The 18,764-nt window shown below is 31.0% G+C and overlaps 1 protein-coding gene across 1 annotated transcript; it reads right to left on the minus strand.

Annotated features, from left to right (window-relative positions):
* Positions 1 to 210: 210 nt before the first annotated feature.
* Positions 211 to 17,943, minus strand: LOC143068872 (E3 ubiquitin-protein ligase FANCL-like). Its single transcript, XM_076243216.1, has 13 exons — positions 17,728 to 17,943; positions 17,022 to 17,135; positions 16,356 to 16,412; positions 15,275 to 15,372; positions 14,336 to 14,432; positions 11,505 to 11,573; positions 9,787 to 9,937; positions 8,984 to 9,067; positions 7,617 to 7,662; positions 6,914 to 6,995; positions 6,140 to 6,256; positions 1,854 to 1,922; positions 211 to 992 (listed from the first exon to the last, which is right to left on the minus strand). Exons 1-13 carry the CDS (start codon positions 17,806 to 17,808, stop codon positions 963 to 965), a joined length of 1,095 nt encoding a protein of 364 aa, XP_076099331.1. The 5' UTR covers positions 17,809 to 17,943; the 3' UTR covers positions 211 to 962.
* Between the last annotated feature and the right edge of the window lie 821 nt (positions 17,944 to 18,764).

The following is an 18,764-nucleotide window of genomic DNA, read 5'->3' on the forward strand; positions in this document are numbered from 1 at the left end:
CCCTGTAGTGTAAGTTACCACCTTAAATTCATCATTCACCTGTAACAACAAAATCAACAAAAATTGGTATCCAACGAATAATAATGAACCCACAGTAATACATTTCTGTAACAACCCTGATCATATACAGATGTTTCTATCCTTGAAGATAATTACTTTTCATGAACAATATATAAATATGTAGATGTTATTTCAAACAGAAAGGCTATCTTATGTATTTTATCTTTTTATTTATAATTCTATAACAAAATTTTATGTACCCAGTTTTGAAAAAGCCACATTTTGTTTTGAATAATTTAATAGATATTCCGCTATTAAATGTTATGAGATTTCTTAGCAATAAATGTTTTGATGTGCAAACAGTTCATTTTCTTCCAAAAAATCATAACTTTTTCTGGTTTCTAGCTGTGTCTGAATGATACTTGGAGAGTACACATGCTATATGTATGAACCTGGTAACACATAATTAAATGAGGTCATCTATTAACAAAAGTGTTTTTAAACTCAACAAAGTCTACATTCAAATCACTGTAAATTATCATTGGCACTTGTTGAAGTTTTGAAGATGCCTTTGACGCAATGGTATCAATCTCCTAAATAGAACTGGTACATCTATGGGTTGTGCAGCATCTATTTGCAGTGTTTTTAAACTCAGCAAAAATCTACATTTAAATCACTGTAGATCAGGCGCGGATCCAGAGGGGGGGTTCCGGGGGTTGGAACCCCCCCCTTTTTTTGGACGATCAATGCATTTGAATGGGGACATGTAATTGGAACCCCCCCTTTGTCCTGGGTTAGGAACCCCCCTTTTTAAAATGGCTGGATCCGCCCCTGCTGTAGATTATCATTGGTATTGGTAAGCTACTCTTATTTTTAATGTTATCTCTCTCCTAAATAGATCTGGTACACCTCCGAGTTGTCCATGGTGGTTAGATTTATATATAGATTTTATCGATCTGTAATCAAGTTGTTGGCATCTTGACTGTAATTGGCTGTAAAAAAAGAGAAGAGAGTAACTTATAAATAAAAGAAACAACAAAAAACACATGCAAAACACATAATTCATTTCAAAATCTATTTTATGTTAAAGGGAAATAACTCTTTGTATGAAACAGCAAGCTATTAGATTGAGTGTCCATGACTGAGGGGTTTAAATGGTTGGTAGACACTAACCTGTAAAGAATACTTGTGCCAACATCTATCTCTGACATGTCATGATGATACAGGTGAAAATCTTACTGGCATTCAAAATAAATGGGTAAGATCACTTAAGGATGTACTTAGGTGATCTTAGATGAAATTAAATAAATCAAGAACTCAAAATTGATACTATAAGCTGGAAGAGTATTAGTTAAGGATCAAAATAAGCTAAAAATATTGATAGGTCATGGAGCTCCTTTTTGAGATGTTTGATTTATAAAATATGGCGGGAAAAGGCTGACTCTGACTTTTACCTTATATTCGCATTGGTCTCATTTCGGTCTCAAATCAGAAGAAAGAAAAACAAGAATCTGCTTAAATTTTGTCAAATGATTTTTTATGAGCTATTAAGTTTTATATTGAAAGACAAATAGGTGTTATGGGGCAAAATATTTTACCTTGTATTGTATTGAAAAACACCAAGGATTTCGAACATCTGACACATATTCCAAAACCTCACCTAAGTACATTCTTAAAGACAGCGTCAGTTATTTTACTCAGGTCACTCTCTGTAGGTAACAGTACATAAATATTTGTGTATTGTTAGATAGTGATGTAAAAAAACAAATTATTTTTTTACAGTGAACAAATGTATTTAAAACACCAAATATTTTAAATTGGCATCATGTCTATAAAAACAAACAATAAGTTACCTTGCTGCAATATGGGCATTCACCAAAAACTGTATTAAAACTTTGTCTACAGCCAGATGACCTTAACCACTGTAATAAAAATTCAAAGCATGAAAGGAACATGAATAAACATAAAATACAGTGTAGAAAAAACTTTTAAGAGTTTCATTAACTACAGAACAATTTGAGAACACAATATAGTGGAGTGATAGATCAAGAAAAAGGTTCTTATTTTACGACTTTAATGGACCGGCATACCTGCAGGCTAAAAAATAATATTTTGCAAAGCCAATACCTTAAGCTAACTTTTTAGCCCAGTCGTAGACATTTTATGCGGTGCAGTTTTTTATAAAATGGAAAGAAAAAAGACACTTGGACTTTTTTTCAAATTTCAAGATGGGGAAAAAAATTATGAATTTTGTTACTTTTTTTTTGGTCTGTTAACATATGAATTTGCATTTTTTACAGAGTTTAATTGTGTATTCATAATGTTAAACTAGAATTCCTTATTTCTTTTCTAAATTTTGTCCATTTTCACTCAGTTTAGCGAAAGTAAATTCTGTATTATTTTAACTAAGTGGTTACAACATTTGTAAATTAAGATTACATTGATAATTTCATAATTTTCCGAATTAAGATGTTTTAAACTTCCTATTGTAAAGTTTCGAAGCCATTCCAAGTCAGTAATTCTTATAAATTAACTTTAATGAGGATTTTTAACTTTGCATAATAGTTCAATGCATATGATACCAACCTCCTCGTTATTCTGATGCTCATTGAAAAATTGTAGTAATGTTTCTAAAGTTCCTGGCAATAACAGAATGCATACTTGCTTTAAACATAAACCTGTTAACCTCATTTCATCTTACTTTGGCATTACAATTACACCATAAGTTTGGCTCTAAAAAAATTATTGAAAATCCAAACTCTCATGGTTTTCGTGCATCCTATTCTGATGAACGTAGATATCGGACTAGTTTAGCTAATTTGGAAATAGACAGAATCCAATACATGTTCTATGTACCTAATGGTATTGCTGTATTAAGAACAGGTAGTCGTATTATACAGACATGAGCAGAAGATATTGACTTAAATGCTGAAACAATCCATTGTAAAAATACATTTTACTCCATGTCTAGAGTTGTATTTCAGTATCAAAACGAATCATCAAACGCCCACATGAGTTCCATAAAGGTTAAATGCGGACTAGAAAGATCTTTGACGTTGATTCGAATACCAATCTTATGGCATGTTTACCTTTGGACAAGCCAACCGAACGGTATGGACCACCTAGTTATTCTAATGTTTATGGGAAGATTGTGTCTTGTTTCATCGAAAACCGAGATATATCTGTCCTGTCTTTGGTATTTCTGTATATTCTTTCGAGACAAAACTTAGATTCGATTCCCTCTTCTGCAGAAAGCACTGAACAAATTGTTCCATTAGGAACCGGTTCTAAAAAAGGCTAAATCTGAAATTTCGTCTGTAGTCTATGAATCTAGCTCTCATGGCTCTTTTGTTTAATTCAAAAGCATTCAATTGGTGTTAAGACGAAAATCGCTAATTAATATTGAACCAAATGTATGTCACAATTCATTTGCTGAAACACCCAAAAGCGCTGAAGGTGTTGCACAGTGGTTTTCTACTTTTAAAGAACATATGTTGCCATTGTTTGAAGAATTCAGAATACACTCTTATAAACTATCACCAACCTTCGCATTTTGGGATATGTTTCTTCGTGCAGTTGAGATATTGTTACAAAACATTAGGGCTGAACGAAATGGGTTGTGGCTTTTACATTTGAAAATGGTAGCTGCAATGTTGCGATGCCTTTTCATTACCAATCGGACGAACTATGCTAGGTGGACACCAGCCTACATATTGGATATGTTGAATCTGTCTGAAACGGTAAAATCAGTCTTTATGTCAGGTGAGTTTTCAATCAGACATAAACATGGAGCCTTAAATAGTATCTGGAGTGATATGGCTACAGATAAAACTATTATTAAAGATTCTAAAGGTTGTAGAGGCATCATAGGACTGACAAGGAAAAAAAACACTGTACTTCGATGGATGCTGAAATTAGATCAAGATCAGGATTAGCCACAGATTCAGAAATTGAACACAAAGAAAACAAGCCAACAGCAATGACACGAGACAAGAAGAATGTCTCTGATTTTATAGGGTATATGCATTCAAATATGACCTATCCATTTAACGTTGCCGATCATCCTTAGCCATTGAGAAATACTAGTATTTCTACAGAAATGAAAGCCTCAATAAATGTTCATGATTCTCTTCATAAATCTTTTGAACGTGGCAACCAGATGTTAAAATCTTCTGTGGAAGGCTGCTCAAATGAGTCTGAAACCCATGTCTTCTACAGTTATAAGTCGAGGTCTCCTCTCAATACATTCCATGATAAGACCAAGACCTCAAAACTCAAGTGTAAATCAGGTGACTTTGTTAAGGCACATATAAACCCAGTAAAAATAGTTCGTCGTGCTTTAGTTCTTGCTAATGTTCATGAGTATGAGACTGTAGTCAGAATATTGGCATATCCTATTGGTCCCATACCTTCATTGAAAGTGAATTTATCGTCTCATTGTATGATCCAAAGAGAAAGTTCAGGTATCTTCATGATGGGCTAAACAAGCGAAGGGTGGAGTTTGCCGCCACAAAGGATACCAGTCTTGTGAAAATTCCTTCATGTGAAAACAAGTTTTTACAGCACATCCCACGTGTGCATGCAATGCTTCAAACGCAAGTTTGGATAAACATCATATTGCTAAACCAGTTATCATACTTTCCAAAGACTCTGGTTGGTAAGAGGGTAAAAACAGTTTGTTCACGATTTTCTTTGAGGGACCCATGTCAGTAGATTTCCTTCAAGAATTTGTTTTAACGTATACGGACAAGGGAAAACAGCTTGCAATAACAACTGTGTATGCAACCAACAGAAATCCGTGTATACCAATATTTGGGCATGTGAAGGGTTTGATGGTTGTAGAAATTATTTAACTCACCAAGCAATATTGGAAGAAGACGACGATGAAAACGATGACTGATGCCAGGTTTTCGAAAGTTGTCTTGCCCTTTGTTTGTTAAAATATCCCATACAACCACTCTTTCTAAGGGGTCCATGCTTATGTTAGGCTAAGGCACATAAAACCTAAAATGTTAAAAGAGCTAGAATATACGCTGAAACTTAAGTTCATCAATAAACCCATTTGATTTAATTGCCTTGTGAAATATTTGTGACTGTCAATAAATATACATCAAAGCAAAACCAAATTGACTTCGATTCTTTTTATAAATGCCGTAAAATCAGAAATATATCTTTAGAAGTACATGCGATGTTAAAAAAAAAAACCAGATGAATTGAGATTCGGTTGTTCCATCTTCTTTTTGTTGCTAGTCTGAATTCCCTTAAAAATGTGCATTTGGTGGTTTCATTATTTTCAAATTAAGTTGCAAATGAAGTGTCACAGTTTATTTCATTATAAATTTCTTGTTAAGTAACAATTCAGAAATTTTTTGGTAACTTTTTATAACCTCTTGTGAAATAAATTGACAATAGTGAAAAACTCTAACCTTTGACCTTATTTTTTTAAAAATTGCACCATATTTCAATTCTACGACCAGGCAAAAATTTAAGAATAAACATTTCTTTTTCCAAAAAGTCATAATTTAGCCTGCAGGTAGGGTGGTCCATTAAAGTTGAAAAATTGTTGGCTTGGTCACTCCACTAATATGACAAAAAACTATGTAAATAATAAATTGAACAACAATATTTGAAGCCACTGGTAAAAGATAATGAACTGATTAACCAAACGTGTGGTATCTGTATGAGGGCAAGCTGTTTATGCAGTCTACAGCTAGCTACACTTTAACAAAATTTATTGTCTTATGAGATTTTGAGACCTGTTTAATAACAAGACAAATGTATAGTTCAACTAGTATGTTGCTCTATAACAATTTACTTATCAGTTTATAGTTTTGGGTAGCATACTGTAGATTCATTATCATTAGTTAGTTAGAGACCAATTTTCGTAGGTTTCCTGGGTACAAGTGAACCATAAATTTGAATGTTTGCCAAACATTTTATCATAGGCTTCGAATGCAGAGAATGTGTAATCCACAAAATCAAATATCCACAAAAATGCAATCCACAGTATTCTTGTGCATCGATGTGGAAATATTAATAGTATATTGTCAGAATAATTTTAATACAGTGCAAAGTAATACTTTTTTTGAACATATGTTGGGTTGAAACATATGTTTTCTAGCAATTAATTGTATATTACCTCATACAAACAGGAATGATGGTAGGCCTGTCCACATCTACTGTCGTTACATACTTCATTGGGCAATTCTGCCTCCAGTTTATATGAATAACAGATCCCACACTCCATACTGAATTCCTGAAAATATGCATACTAGATATAAGACTATAAGATTATAAGTACAGTAGGTAAAATACTTATTGTGTAAAATATGAACCAGAGGAGTCTTGTGTTGGTGGTCGGTGTTGTCTGTTGTATTGTCCAGTATTTTTGGTGATTGGTGATATCCTGTTATGTATAATTAGCTTGATGGTTATCTTTCTATTGTTTCCTTTTATGTTGCTTAATAATCTTTGAAATCTATATTGGATTTATTCAAATTTTCTACATTGTGCTACCTAGAATTTGACCTTAGATGTTGCCATAGGTCTTTTGTTGGGAACTTTGTGTTTCATCTTTGGAACCTTTTTCTGGTTTGATTAATATGTTGCATTTTTTTTTCATTGGTGTATACTTAACTCTATTTATGCAAAGCTTTCCCTATGTCTTATTTTCAACCACCTATACTATATTTTAAATAATTGTGTTTTGAGAAACAAAGATTTATTGAACGATTGTTGGTTACTTAATGTCCAGTGGTAATTAGGTTACAAAAGACTAAAGAAAAATGTTTCTTTAAAAGTAATGAGAAAGGACAATGCACAATTCCCAAATTGAAATGTCACAACAGCTTTCTCAAAGACAAGAATTCTATAAAAAAAAAATATGCAGCAATAATATATATGAAACTGGTACCTCTTTCTTTGATGTTGTAGGAGTAGGGAAGGTTATATCTAATAAACTCTGTAGATTCTCCAGTAGATTTCCTTCTGGATCCCTGTAATACAGTTCAGAATATTTGTTCATTGTAAATTGGCATGTAAAAAGATTTTATCAATAAAATTTTCAACAATTTCATATATTTCTCAAGTTCATGTGCTGTTGAGTGAATTTGATACAAATACTACACTAAGATAGGAAATATTATGGTGTATTTTGAAGTTGTATACATTTATGTTATTTCTATTTTCTAATCCATATCCTTAAAACAACACCTTAAGGATTAATACCATGTAGCTGTAAAATTAGAATATTTTAAAACTTGCACCTTACAATGTTTTATTGTATTGATAATGCCACATTAATGGCAAACATATCTTAATTGAAACTATTTTAAGTATATAACCATGCAGCAATGATGGAAGATGTTCACTTTGTGTAAGGCAAGCAATTTATTTTTGCAAGAAGAAAAATAATGCAAATATAAATCGCCCAAATATGCAAAACTTGGATATTCCCAACACTAGAACTGCATCAAGTAAATTAGAAAATTGCGAAGTTAAGAGCTGTGAAACGGACTAGAAAGGATCAAACTTGAAAAAGGTAACAGTGAAAATAATCTGGTTTACAGTATTTAAATGACTTATCAGATAAAATTAAGAAATCAATTATATCTTACCAGTGATAAAGGTTAGAGTTCATGTTCTGTCTTAATTGACTCACACCTATAAAAAAAAATTGACGTTTTTTTTTAAATGATGAAAACTAAAACCGTGAACTGGAAAGAGTTACAGAATATGAAGTATCTAGCACAAATATCATATATCTGATGCATTTCATGTGTTAAAATGGGGTTAAATAACAATTTCAATTGTTTCCATTGTGCATTTAAACATAAAAAGTTGACTTGCCTTTATCACTATACAGTGAAACTTCTCAAAACCGGCCGCCCGTCGGACCACGGGATTCGGCCGGTTTTCAGGGGTGGCCGGTTTGTTGAATTTGAAATTAACAAGAGTTACTTCCCTTCAATATTTGTGCATTTGGTTTTTTCACCATGTATTGTACCTCAATCATAAAGTTTGTTTTGTTGTGTAAATTTAGCTTTGTATTCTAAATTGATTATGAAATAAATATTAAAACATCATTTGTATCTTTATTATTTTTTTATTTTGCAGGAATAACAAATAAAATGCAACTATATAACAAAACAGTCTTAATATCGATATATTATGTTATTGAACTCAATTGACATACATTCATCATCGGTACCATACGAAGATAATACATAATAAGCAGTATACCACCTTACAGCACTACACATGTTCCCAAATGCATAACGACGATATCTATTTACGATATATTTTGAAAGATCAATGTGATAAATTTCTGTAAAATTTGCCTGAAAGTTATTTTTTTTAAATGATGAAATAAAGAAGCCAATTTTTTTTTAAATGATGAAATAAAGTAGCCAAATTAAAACATTTAATGAAAATTAATTATCATCATTGATTAGCGTGAGTGAAGATCATAATCTGTCAACCGATAATTTATTCGGGTATTGATTTGACATTGACAGGTAAACACTACTCAGTTAATTGACCGGATTAACTTGTTTGTTTATATAACAGTATTATATATGGACTAATGATTACAAATGACAAGGCCGGTTTTATGAGGTGATATTTTATTGATTTTGATTACACAAATACGCAAATATCGGCCGGTATCCGGTTTAAAGGGGTGGCCGGTTTTATAAGGTTACCTGACCGTTTATTTACATACACGCCGGCCGGGACTTGTTATTTTGGCCGGTATGAAGGGAGAACCGGTATTTAGAGGGACCGGTTTAGAGAAGTTTCACTGTACAATGAAACATAGTTATTTTTACATGAATTTATTCCATGGATCATTGAAGTCTGTCTCCTGCAACTTCTCAGCAACAGCAAACTTGCTATTTCCCTCTTACGCAGTCAATAGGTATACAATATTTCAATTGTCATTCAGAAAAAACAATTTGAATTTTATTTCCAAATAACAACTTACTATGATCAGCTCCCATAAATCTACAACTGGGTAATAACTGTGGTTGTCTGGGATCCACTGTAATTTGAACAGATGCTGATGAACCTGGAAACAAAAACCTTGAAAAGTTAAATCAAACTTTTTATTATACGAAGATTTGATGAACATTTTCTCTTAGACCTTTATTTTTATTGATGTTAGTTGGTGTTAAACACACTTTCAGCATTATTAGGGTGGCAGTCATTTTTTATTGAGGAGGCAGTCAGAACGCCTAGAGAGACCAAAGACCTTCAATAAGAAAACTGACAATCCTTGTTGGATAAAGACTGAATTAAGACTGAAGTTGAACTACTATTGGAATATATTTCACAACACTTTGAAACATGAATAAAACACTATTTTCTGAATGAAATTACAGGGGGAGTCTGATACTATTTTCTAAAGCCCTTACAGGGTATCATTGAAATAATAAATGTCATGTTTTTAGATCTACTGGTTAAATGTACTTCATCAAATAGAAATATCTGGGCAGAAAAAAAACTATTTTGGTAGTATTTACTGTGTACCACGTATTACAGTATAAAATTTTGTACACCACACCGATAAGTATCAACACATATATTTCTATATAGCAGATATGATTAAAAGAGCTTATGCATGCTTCTAAAACTGCTGACCATTAAAAACAATGATCAACATTTGCTTCATAAACAGGGTACGGTCCCCTATAGTTGTTATTGTCTGTGTCATTTTGGTCTCTTGTGGATAGTTGTCTCATTGGCAATCATACCACATCTTCTTTTTTATAAGCTATTTTATCTTACTGATAGCTATACGTCTGTATACTGCACTGAAGTTTGGATTGTCTGGTTCCAAGACCCAGGTATTCTTGTCTATGTCTTCCATACAGTCCCAAAATAGCTGGGAACTATTTACACTGTGTGTGAACTGGTTGTATAAATCTTCAAGTGTACTCTATAATATATTTAAACACCTTTTTAAGATAGTATGCAGACATCGGCCATTCACTTTGTTGGATAGAAATCTATATAAAACAATAAGACACTATTACATATATATTAGTAGACTTAACGTATGAAAGACTTTTTTTATTAAATATAGTTACATGAGTTTATAAGCAAATCAAATTTTGATTAATATTTTAAAGATTATTATTGTTCGCAAATCTAATATTACTCAAGTCTGTAAAAGTATGGCATGCAGTTTAACTAACTTTTGGTTTGAAATATTTTCTATTTTGTTATACATTGTACCCATCATTGTATTGTATTGTTTGTATATAATACATGTATATATAAATCTTGTTACACATATTTAAATCGTCTGAATGATCAAATAAAGTTGATACTATAGCTAAAAATATTCTAAAACTTTCATAATTTTAGTGTGACTTGATAAGAAATTTTTCTTTTTTTTTTTTTATATTTTTGCTCATCTCCTAATGCAGTCCCTTTCAACTCTGATTTGATTTCCTAAATTTCATGTACAGATAAAAAAATTCAATCACATATCTATTGTTAGTCATATGAAAAGCAATATTGTCCTGATTTGAAGAAGTTTTTTTTTTAATCAGATAGGCATGAAGACTAATAAACATCCGATACATAAATTTCTTAAAAAAAAAAATTAAAAAAATGCCTACCTACCTACCCACTGTCTCAACCTTGGGTAGGGTTTGGGCAAACCAAAATATTTTTAATTGTGGCCTTGTAGTAATTCAAGAATTACTACATTAATGTCCAATTTAAAGTTTTCAAATAATCTCTTCTCAAATGTAATGTTATTTTTCTATACATTTAAAAATACTCAAGAGACATTGTTTGGGAGTCTTAAAGGGAGATAAGTCAGTCCTATTACTTTTTCATATCAGATTATCTCCCATGGAATTTTATTTCCAACATATCTAAACTTCATATATATTTCAATGAATATCAAATGTTTTAATCAAAATTCAAATCTGTTTAATAGTTATATAGAAGACATTTTAAAAGAAATAGTTTTAACAATTGAATCTTTACAACTGTATAGCAATAAAAAAAAATGTCAATTAAAAGTTACTACAATTGGTGTCTTTAAAGAAAATAAATCTTTATAATTTCAATGACAGTTGTGGAATTGAAATCTAATAGGACTGATGTTACTAGCTTTCATCTTCAATTCACACTACTATCATTGATGACTAGACTTTGGATCTTCTAAGGCAATTTTGTAAAATTTCTGAACAGTTTATTTTGATGAAACAGATGGCATTTGAATCAAAATTCTGAATGCACTGCAATCGGTCGAGAACAAAATAAACAATCAAGCCAGTTATATTCCAACTGAAGAAAAAGTCTGAGAGGTTCTGAAAAAAAATCATTCGTTAGAATCTCTAGTTTATATTGAAAACATTAAAACTTTCTCTTTTTTTTCCATTCTTTTTATCATGCAATAACAGTTATATTTAGATTATTACAGATGTTATGACATAATTTCTGTGTATAAAACTGATTTTGCTGAAAATAAATAAGTGATAACCTACTTTATTGGTCCAATGAGGATCAAATGGTACAGGAAGATCTGTTATACACTGGGGTGGTTCTACAGGATGCTAAAATATATTGTGAAAAATTGTATGACGCATATGAATAATATCATGAAGAAAAGAAATATCCATTTTGTAAAATAATTGTTTATTTTTGTAGCTATTTATAACCAGATGCTCCGCAGGGCGTAGCTTTATTTGACCGCAGAGGTTGAACCCTGACCAGTTGGGGCAAATATGGACACAACATTCAAGCTGGATTCAGCTCTAAATTTGGATTGTGATTAAATAGTTGACACAGCATAGGTTTCTGACACAGAATGAATGTGTTCTAATGAACTTAAAATTTTTGTTTTCTCTTAGAGCAATTCACTATGCTGTTGAATATTAATCCTCTCAAAAAAATGTTTGAAGAAATTTTCTTTTTTATTTATGAAATTTCAAATGAGAAAAATTGAACCCAATTTTTTTAATCACATCCCCCTTTCCCTTATTCCAAAACTAATCTCAATTAAAATTTCTAATGGAGTTTGCAAAAATAACTACTCATTTAAATACATCATAAAATATTAAGATGTAAAAAAACTGCTTGTTATCACTGAATGGTAAAGATTATTTTAATTTATCAGTTGGTAGTAAAAAGTGAATATACATTGTATATTGTATATAACAAAGATTTAAGTTGATTCTGGACAAAGAAAGATAACTCCAATTAAAAACAAATCTTGCTATTGCACAATATTTTGCAATTAGATATTTCTTGCTTACTATTCTGGACAAAGAAAGATAACTCTAATTAAAAAAAAATTTGCTATTTCACAATATTGTGCAATTAGATATTTCTTGCCATTGCGCAATACTGTGCAATTGAAAAGACTTGCTATTGCACAATACTTTTAATATAATAATTTTAGATCCTGATTTGGACCAACTTGAAAACTGGGCCCATAATAAAAAATCTAAGTACATTTTTGGATTCAGCATATCAAAGAACCCCAAGATTTCAATTTTTGTTAAAATCAGACTAAGTTTAATTTTGGACCCTTTAGACTTTAGTGTAGACCAATTTGAAAACAGGACCAAAAATGAAGAATCTAATACACAGTTAGATTTGGTATATCAAAGAACCCCATTTATTCAATTTTTGATGAAATCAAACAAAGTTTAATTTTGGACCCTGATTTGGACCAACTTGAAAACTGGGCCAATAATCAAGAATCTAAGTACATTTTTAGATTCAGCATATCAAAGAACCTAACTGATTCATTTTTTGTCAAAATCAAACTAAGTTTATTTTTGGACCCTTTGGACCTTAATGTAGACCAATTTGAAAACGGGACCAAAAGTTAAGAATCTACATACACAGTCATGACAGTTAGATTCGGCATATCAAAGAACCCCAATTATTCAAAGTTTAATTTTGGACCCTTTGGGCCCCTTATTCTGTTGGGACCTAAACTCCCAAAATCAATACCAACCTTCCTTTTGTAGTCATTAACATTGTGTTTAAATTTCATTGATTTCTATTTACTTAAACTAAAGTTATTGTGCGAAAACCAAGAATAATGCTTATTTGGGCCCTTTTTTGGCCCCTAATTCCTAAACTGTTGAAACCAAAACTCCCAAAATCAATCCCAACCGTTCTTTTGTGGTCATAAACCTTGTGTCAAAATTTCATAGATTTCAATTAACTTAAACTAAAGTTATAGTGCGAAAACCAAGAAAATGCTTATTTGGGCCCTTTTTGGCCCCTAATTCCTAAAATGTTGGGACCAAAACTCCCAAAATCAATACCAACCTTCCCTTTGTGGTCATAAACCTTGTGTTAAAATTTCATAGATTTCCATTCACTTTTACTAAAGTTAGAGTGCGAAAACTAAAAGTATTCGGACGACGACGACGACGACAACGACACAGACGACGACGACAACGACGACGCCAACGTGATAGCAATATACGACGAAAATTTTTTCAAATTTTGCAGTCGTATAAAAAAATAATGGCTAAATACTTTTCTTAGATATATTTTCAACAACCCTGCATACTCGAAGACTTATATAAGCCTCTGTTATTAGGACGAGAAATTAAAAGAATGTGAAGTATAACAAAGCTGTTGACATTTTAAAAATTTTGTCTTGTGTGTAACTACACTAAAGTTGAAATCTTAATGGCAAAACTTTACCAACATGAAACTATGCCAAAATTGAATGGACCATTACTGTGAGAAACGTGTCAACTTATCAGCATGGTATTGAGATATGTCAATGCTTATGCAACTGGATACCAAACATCATTGATTTAACATCAGTGGTTAACCCTTAAACCGATATAATTACAACTTAAACATGGAAACTATGCAAAATTTTACGTAAATCAACCATGATTAAGGAGGCAGAGTCAAATAAACTGCATGAAATTGAGATGACCAGATAATACAAATGTAAACTAAATATCATTGACTTACAATTTGTGGTTTCCTAAAATATTTACCTAATTACAAGCTCAAGCAGATGTTGATGCAACCAATGCAGGAAACAAATACTGTAAATTCAGAAAATGTTGGATATTGCGATGTTTTATTATTGCGAAAAATGCGACAGGGTTATAATCGTAATAATTTGAACTCACATCCAATTTTTTTTTATACGAATTAAACAGGATTTTTCACAACATCGCAAAAATTTAAATGGCATTTTAGTCCAAAATGACAAAATCGCAATAATAAATGCACTCAATAATTTCTGAATTTACAGTAAACTAAGACTCACTTTCACCACCTCTTCACAGACATGATAACATTATAAGTTTACACCAAGCAAACAGAATACCTGAGGATGAAGCTTCATTCCTAGGATGTGTTCTCTCCCTTTATGGTCTGTATAAAGGAATTGTAATAATGTGAAGTCAGCATCTACTGATACAAGTCTGAAATGATATGTGAATAGTAACAGTACTGTACAGTAAGTAGAATACAGTTTTTGTATACTAAAAGTACCCAGATTTTTTATTCAAAATCACAACAATATGCAAGAATGCCATCCTTTTTTGGACGTCTCTCCTATTAAATTATATGTGGTAAGTTAATCTTACGCTGTCTCTGGTGTTAACTTCCTGATTGTCTAAATTAATACTTATCCAATCAGCTTGGTGGTCTCAATGTAGAATTTGCACATTGAATGTCAAGGGCTGGCTCTTTACTCGACCTTTTTAAATCATCTTTTAAAATTGTTATGACAGCTGTTTTATTACCAATTATAAGCAAGCAACATTAAGTCGTGAGAGCAAAGTGTAAAAGTTTCATCATTTCAGACTAATGTGAATATCATGATTAATCTGTTAAAAATAAATAATCGAATTGAATGTCATTTATTTGATATAACCTTGCTTTATACTGAAAACATCCTCAATTTAATACTGAAACTGTTTAAATCTAAGGGTATCTTAATATCTTCTAATTATTCATAAGTTTAAAACATTTAAACTTATTTTTTTTAGAAACTTTAAATTTTTAAGTAATCTTCTTACAGCTGATAAGCATTAACTCATGTTAAAACATTAACGTTTCCAGTTTTACTGTACTAATTGTCCATTTCAATCAAAAACGTCTCTTCAGTGATGCTTGTAACTTGTTTGTCTAATCTTAAACATTGTTAAAATATAAATCTCTCAAGAAATTTGAAGGTAAAGCCTGCATTTCAGATTTAAACTGTATTTCTTTTACTGTACAGTCTGCTTAGAATTTATAAATTATGCCAATTGTAACTTACCTGTCCCATCCTAAACTCTCAATTTCTGATATAATCTGACCACATTTTATAGGTTCTTTATTTGATTTTGTACTTTTGGTAACTTCCAACTTCTTTTCCTGTAAATGAAAAAGAAATAACTGATATTGTGGTACAATTCACAATTGCACATTTCAATAGTTATCAAAGGTACCAGGATTATAATTTAGTACGCCAGACACACGTTTCGTCTACATAAGACTCATCAGTGACGCTCATATCAAAATATTTATAAAGCCAAACTAGTACAAAGTTGAAGAGCATTGAGGATCCAAAATTCCCAAAAGTTGTGCCAAATAGGGCTAAGGTAATCTATGCCTGGGATAAGAAAATCCTTAGTTTTTCGAAAAATTCAAAGTTTTGTAAACAGGAAATTTATAAAAATGACCACATTATTGATATTCATGTCAACACCGAAGTGTTGACTACTGGGCTGGTGATACCCTCAAACTTTCCTAAATATCACATGACATAAAAAAATAAAATGGAAAAGTAGTCAGAAATATTTATTAACCATGAAATGGACAAATACGGCTAGGCAAACCAACAAAGTTTATAAACTTAAAAGTAGAAACACACAAAAAAATCTAATTGATTTACATTTTCCAACATTTACAATTCAGACTGTTTAGATTGCATGGTAAAGACTTAATCAAGTAAGAAAATCCTTCAAATCTATCTAATGTACAAACAACCTAAAATTTAGAGAATCCAAAGGTTCATGTTTAAAATAAACTGACTGTGCTAGGGCTGTATAGCCAGTCAAGGTTGTTAATAACTCCATCATGATCATGTTTTAAATAAAAGACTATTGAATGACAAGTTTTAAATAAAAGACTATTGAATGACAAGTTTTAAATAAAAGACTATTGAATGACAAGTTTTAAATAAAAGACTATTGAATGACAAGTTTTAAATAAAAGACTTTTGAATGACAAGTTTTAAATAAAAGACTATTGAATGACAAGTTTTAAATAAAAGACTATTGAATGACAAGTTTTGAACAGTATTGCAAATGTCAATGATGAAAGTTATTTTACAGGCTTAGATTTAAATAACTTACAATAATTCTTGTCATTTCTTGCAGAAAACTTGGCAATGATTTACTCTGTAAAAGTCTCTGTAAAATTAATTTAAAATGTCTCAATACATTTTTTATTGTCAGACACAATGCTTTTGTGCTAATACAGTTATTTTCTTTAATTAGATATAAGAAGATGTGGTATGAGTATGAGACAACTTCTATCCAAGTCACAATAATATTGGTGTTTATATATTATATAAAAGTAAACCATTATAGATTAAAGTACGGCCTCCAACACAGAGCCTTGGCTCACATCCAACAGCAAGCTATAAAGGTATATATTATGCTCTTTTTACATGTTTCTAAAAAAAAAAAGTATTAGAAAAGAGATGTCTCAGCAGTTTGCAGCAAACATTGAACATAAAGCAACTGGAGGATTAAATCATATAGCAGCTGTGCTGAAACCATATAATTGCATACCAAATACTACGGAATTCAAGGGTTCTGATCAATAAAATCTTAATATGTAAAGAAAAATGTTTTGAGGTCAATGTGCAAAAAATTATTGAATAGTTTTCATTTGTAACTGTTATAAATGTATCATATATATCTGCCTGATAGTAATTTTTTATTTCAATTCAATCAATTATTACAAAGTCTGTATGTGATTAGTTTAATGCAAAGCTTTTCTTTAATTATCCTCACCTGTTTAAGCACATCCAGACAACCGTCCAATAAGCATTTTAATTTCCAGTCACATGACAAAGAAGCTTTGGCAATGTCAGATGGATATTCTAGGCACAAACAGAAATCTTCATTCTGTAAAATAAAATAAATTAGAAATAAAGAAAATTTGTTGATATTGATAATCTGTCCAAGTATATCTTTGATGAAAGTATAAAATAGGCAACAAATTTCCATCCATTACCAAATTCTGTCAGCAGAAAAATAAAACTTTGCCAAAAAAATTGAACTTCAATATGGATGTGCATAACTAAGGTAGCACAATACAAAGATTTTTCATCCCCAATCAGACATCTTTAAACTGATGTAATTCCACTCATGTTTCTTTAAATCTTATAAATGAGGTACCAAAAGAAAGAAGAAGGATTAATCTTTCAAATTGTGATAATTTCATTATGACATAATTATTTATTACATAATTACTTGTTATGTAATTAGTTGCCATATTGTGATATCCATACTTGAATGAATTTAGCTTCTTTGTTATTCATAGCATCACAAAATATTTTATAGATTCTTGCACAACACAGTTTGACCTCCTGTCATACCACATCTTCTTTTTTATATTTCCAAAGAATCATCAGAACTTGTTTCAACTCTTATAGTGCTAACAACTACTACATATTCTTTATACATGCTCAGATATTATGAATTTACTTATAATTACCATAACAGTTATATAACCATCGTATCTTGTTCCTTCTCTATTCTGTAGTACCATATTAGGAAACTCTAACAACATATCCATCTTACAAGCGGTTTCTCTTCTCTACTCTTTTTACATCTGGAATCTAGTCACTAGAAAAATAAACAGCCATTATTCATAATTTGGCAAACAAGTTAACCAGCAAATAATGATACTTTCCAAAGACAATTGGTGTTAAAAAATATTAAACAAAACATCTTTAATTACACTTTATATAGCTTTATTGCTATTTTACGAAATTTTCCTTTGATCTTGCTGACTGATAATTGCCTTTCTCAGCTGAGTCAAGTGATATGAATTATAGCTGGAAACCATGGGGTAGTGTTGCCAATTTCAATTGACAACATCATCATAGGTAAAATAACGATAAACAGATTATCATTGGTCATTTCAACTCGATTGCTTTTCTTACTTTCGCCATACCAGCTCAAGTGAGAAAATGAATCTTGTTGAGATGATCAACAATAATCTAAAATACATGTAGTTTGCGAAAGTGTGGGCCGAGTTCAAAAATTTAAACCCTACTTCCATATTTTTATCATTTCTATAAGAAACATTGTTTATGCTGTACACAACTCCTGAAATTAGATTACAATGTATGACTGGAGAATGATACATGTAGCAAAGATTCTATTCAAGTTTCAGTAAGATTCTGTAAATTACATGAATTTATTATTTTTTTAATCAATTATTTTAAACTATTATCATAAGGCCAACTAAAATTAATAAGTAGATTTTCATTCAAATTTTTGAAAAAAATGGGGCGGGTGGGAGGATTTTATTTTTTAAATTTTATTTCATATGAAACCTTCTTGTCACGTGTTATTCATATATGCAAGTGTAATAACAAGCCTTTATCATGTAAATACATCCATAAGGTATAGTGTATAAGACAATAACAATCAAAACCAAGGAGTAACCAAAGACTCATAAAACCAAAAGACATTTACATCAACAGCTACAAATAATAAGTAGGAAACATCACGAACTCTACTAAA

Source organism: Mytilus galloprovincialis, chromosome 3 (assembly GCF_965363235.1).
Source record: "Mytilus galloprovincialis chromosome 3, xbMytGall1.hap1.1, whole genome shotgun sequence".
Taxonomy (NCBI): Eukaryota; Metazoa; Mollusca; class Bivalvia; order Mytilida; family Mytilidae; genus Mytilus; species Mytilus galloprovincialis.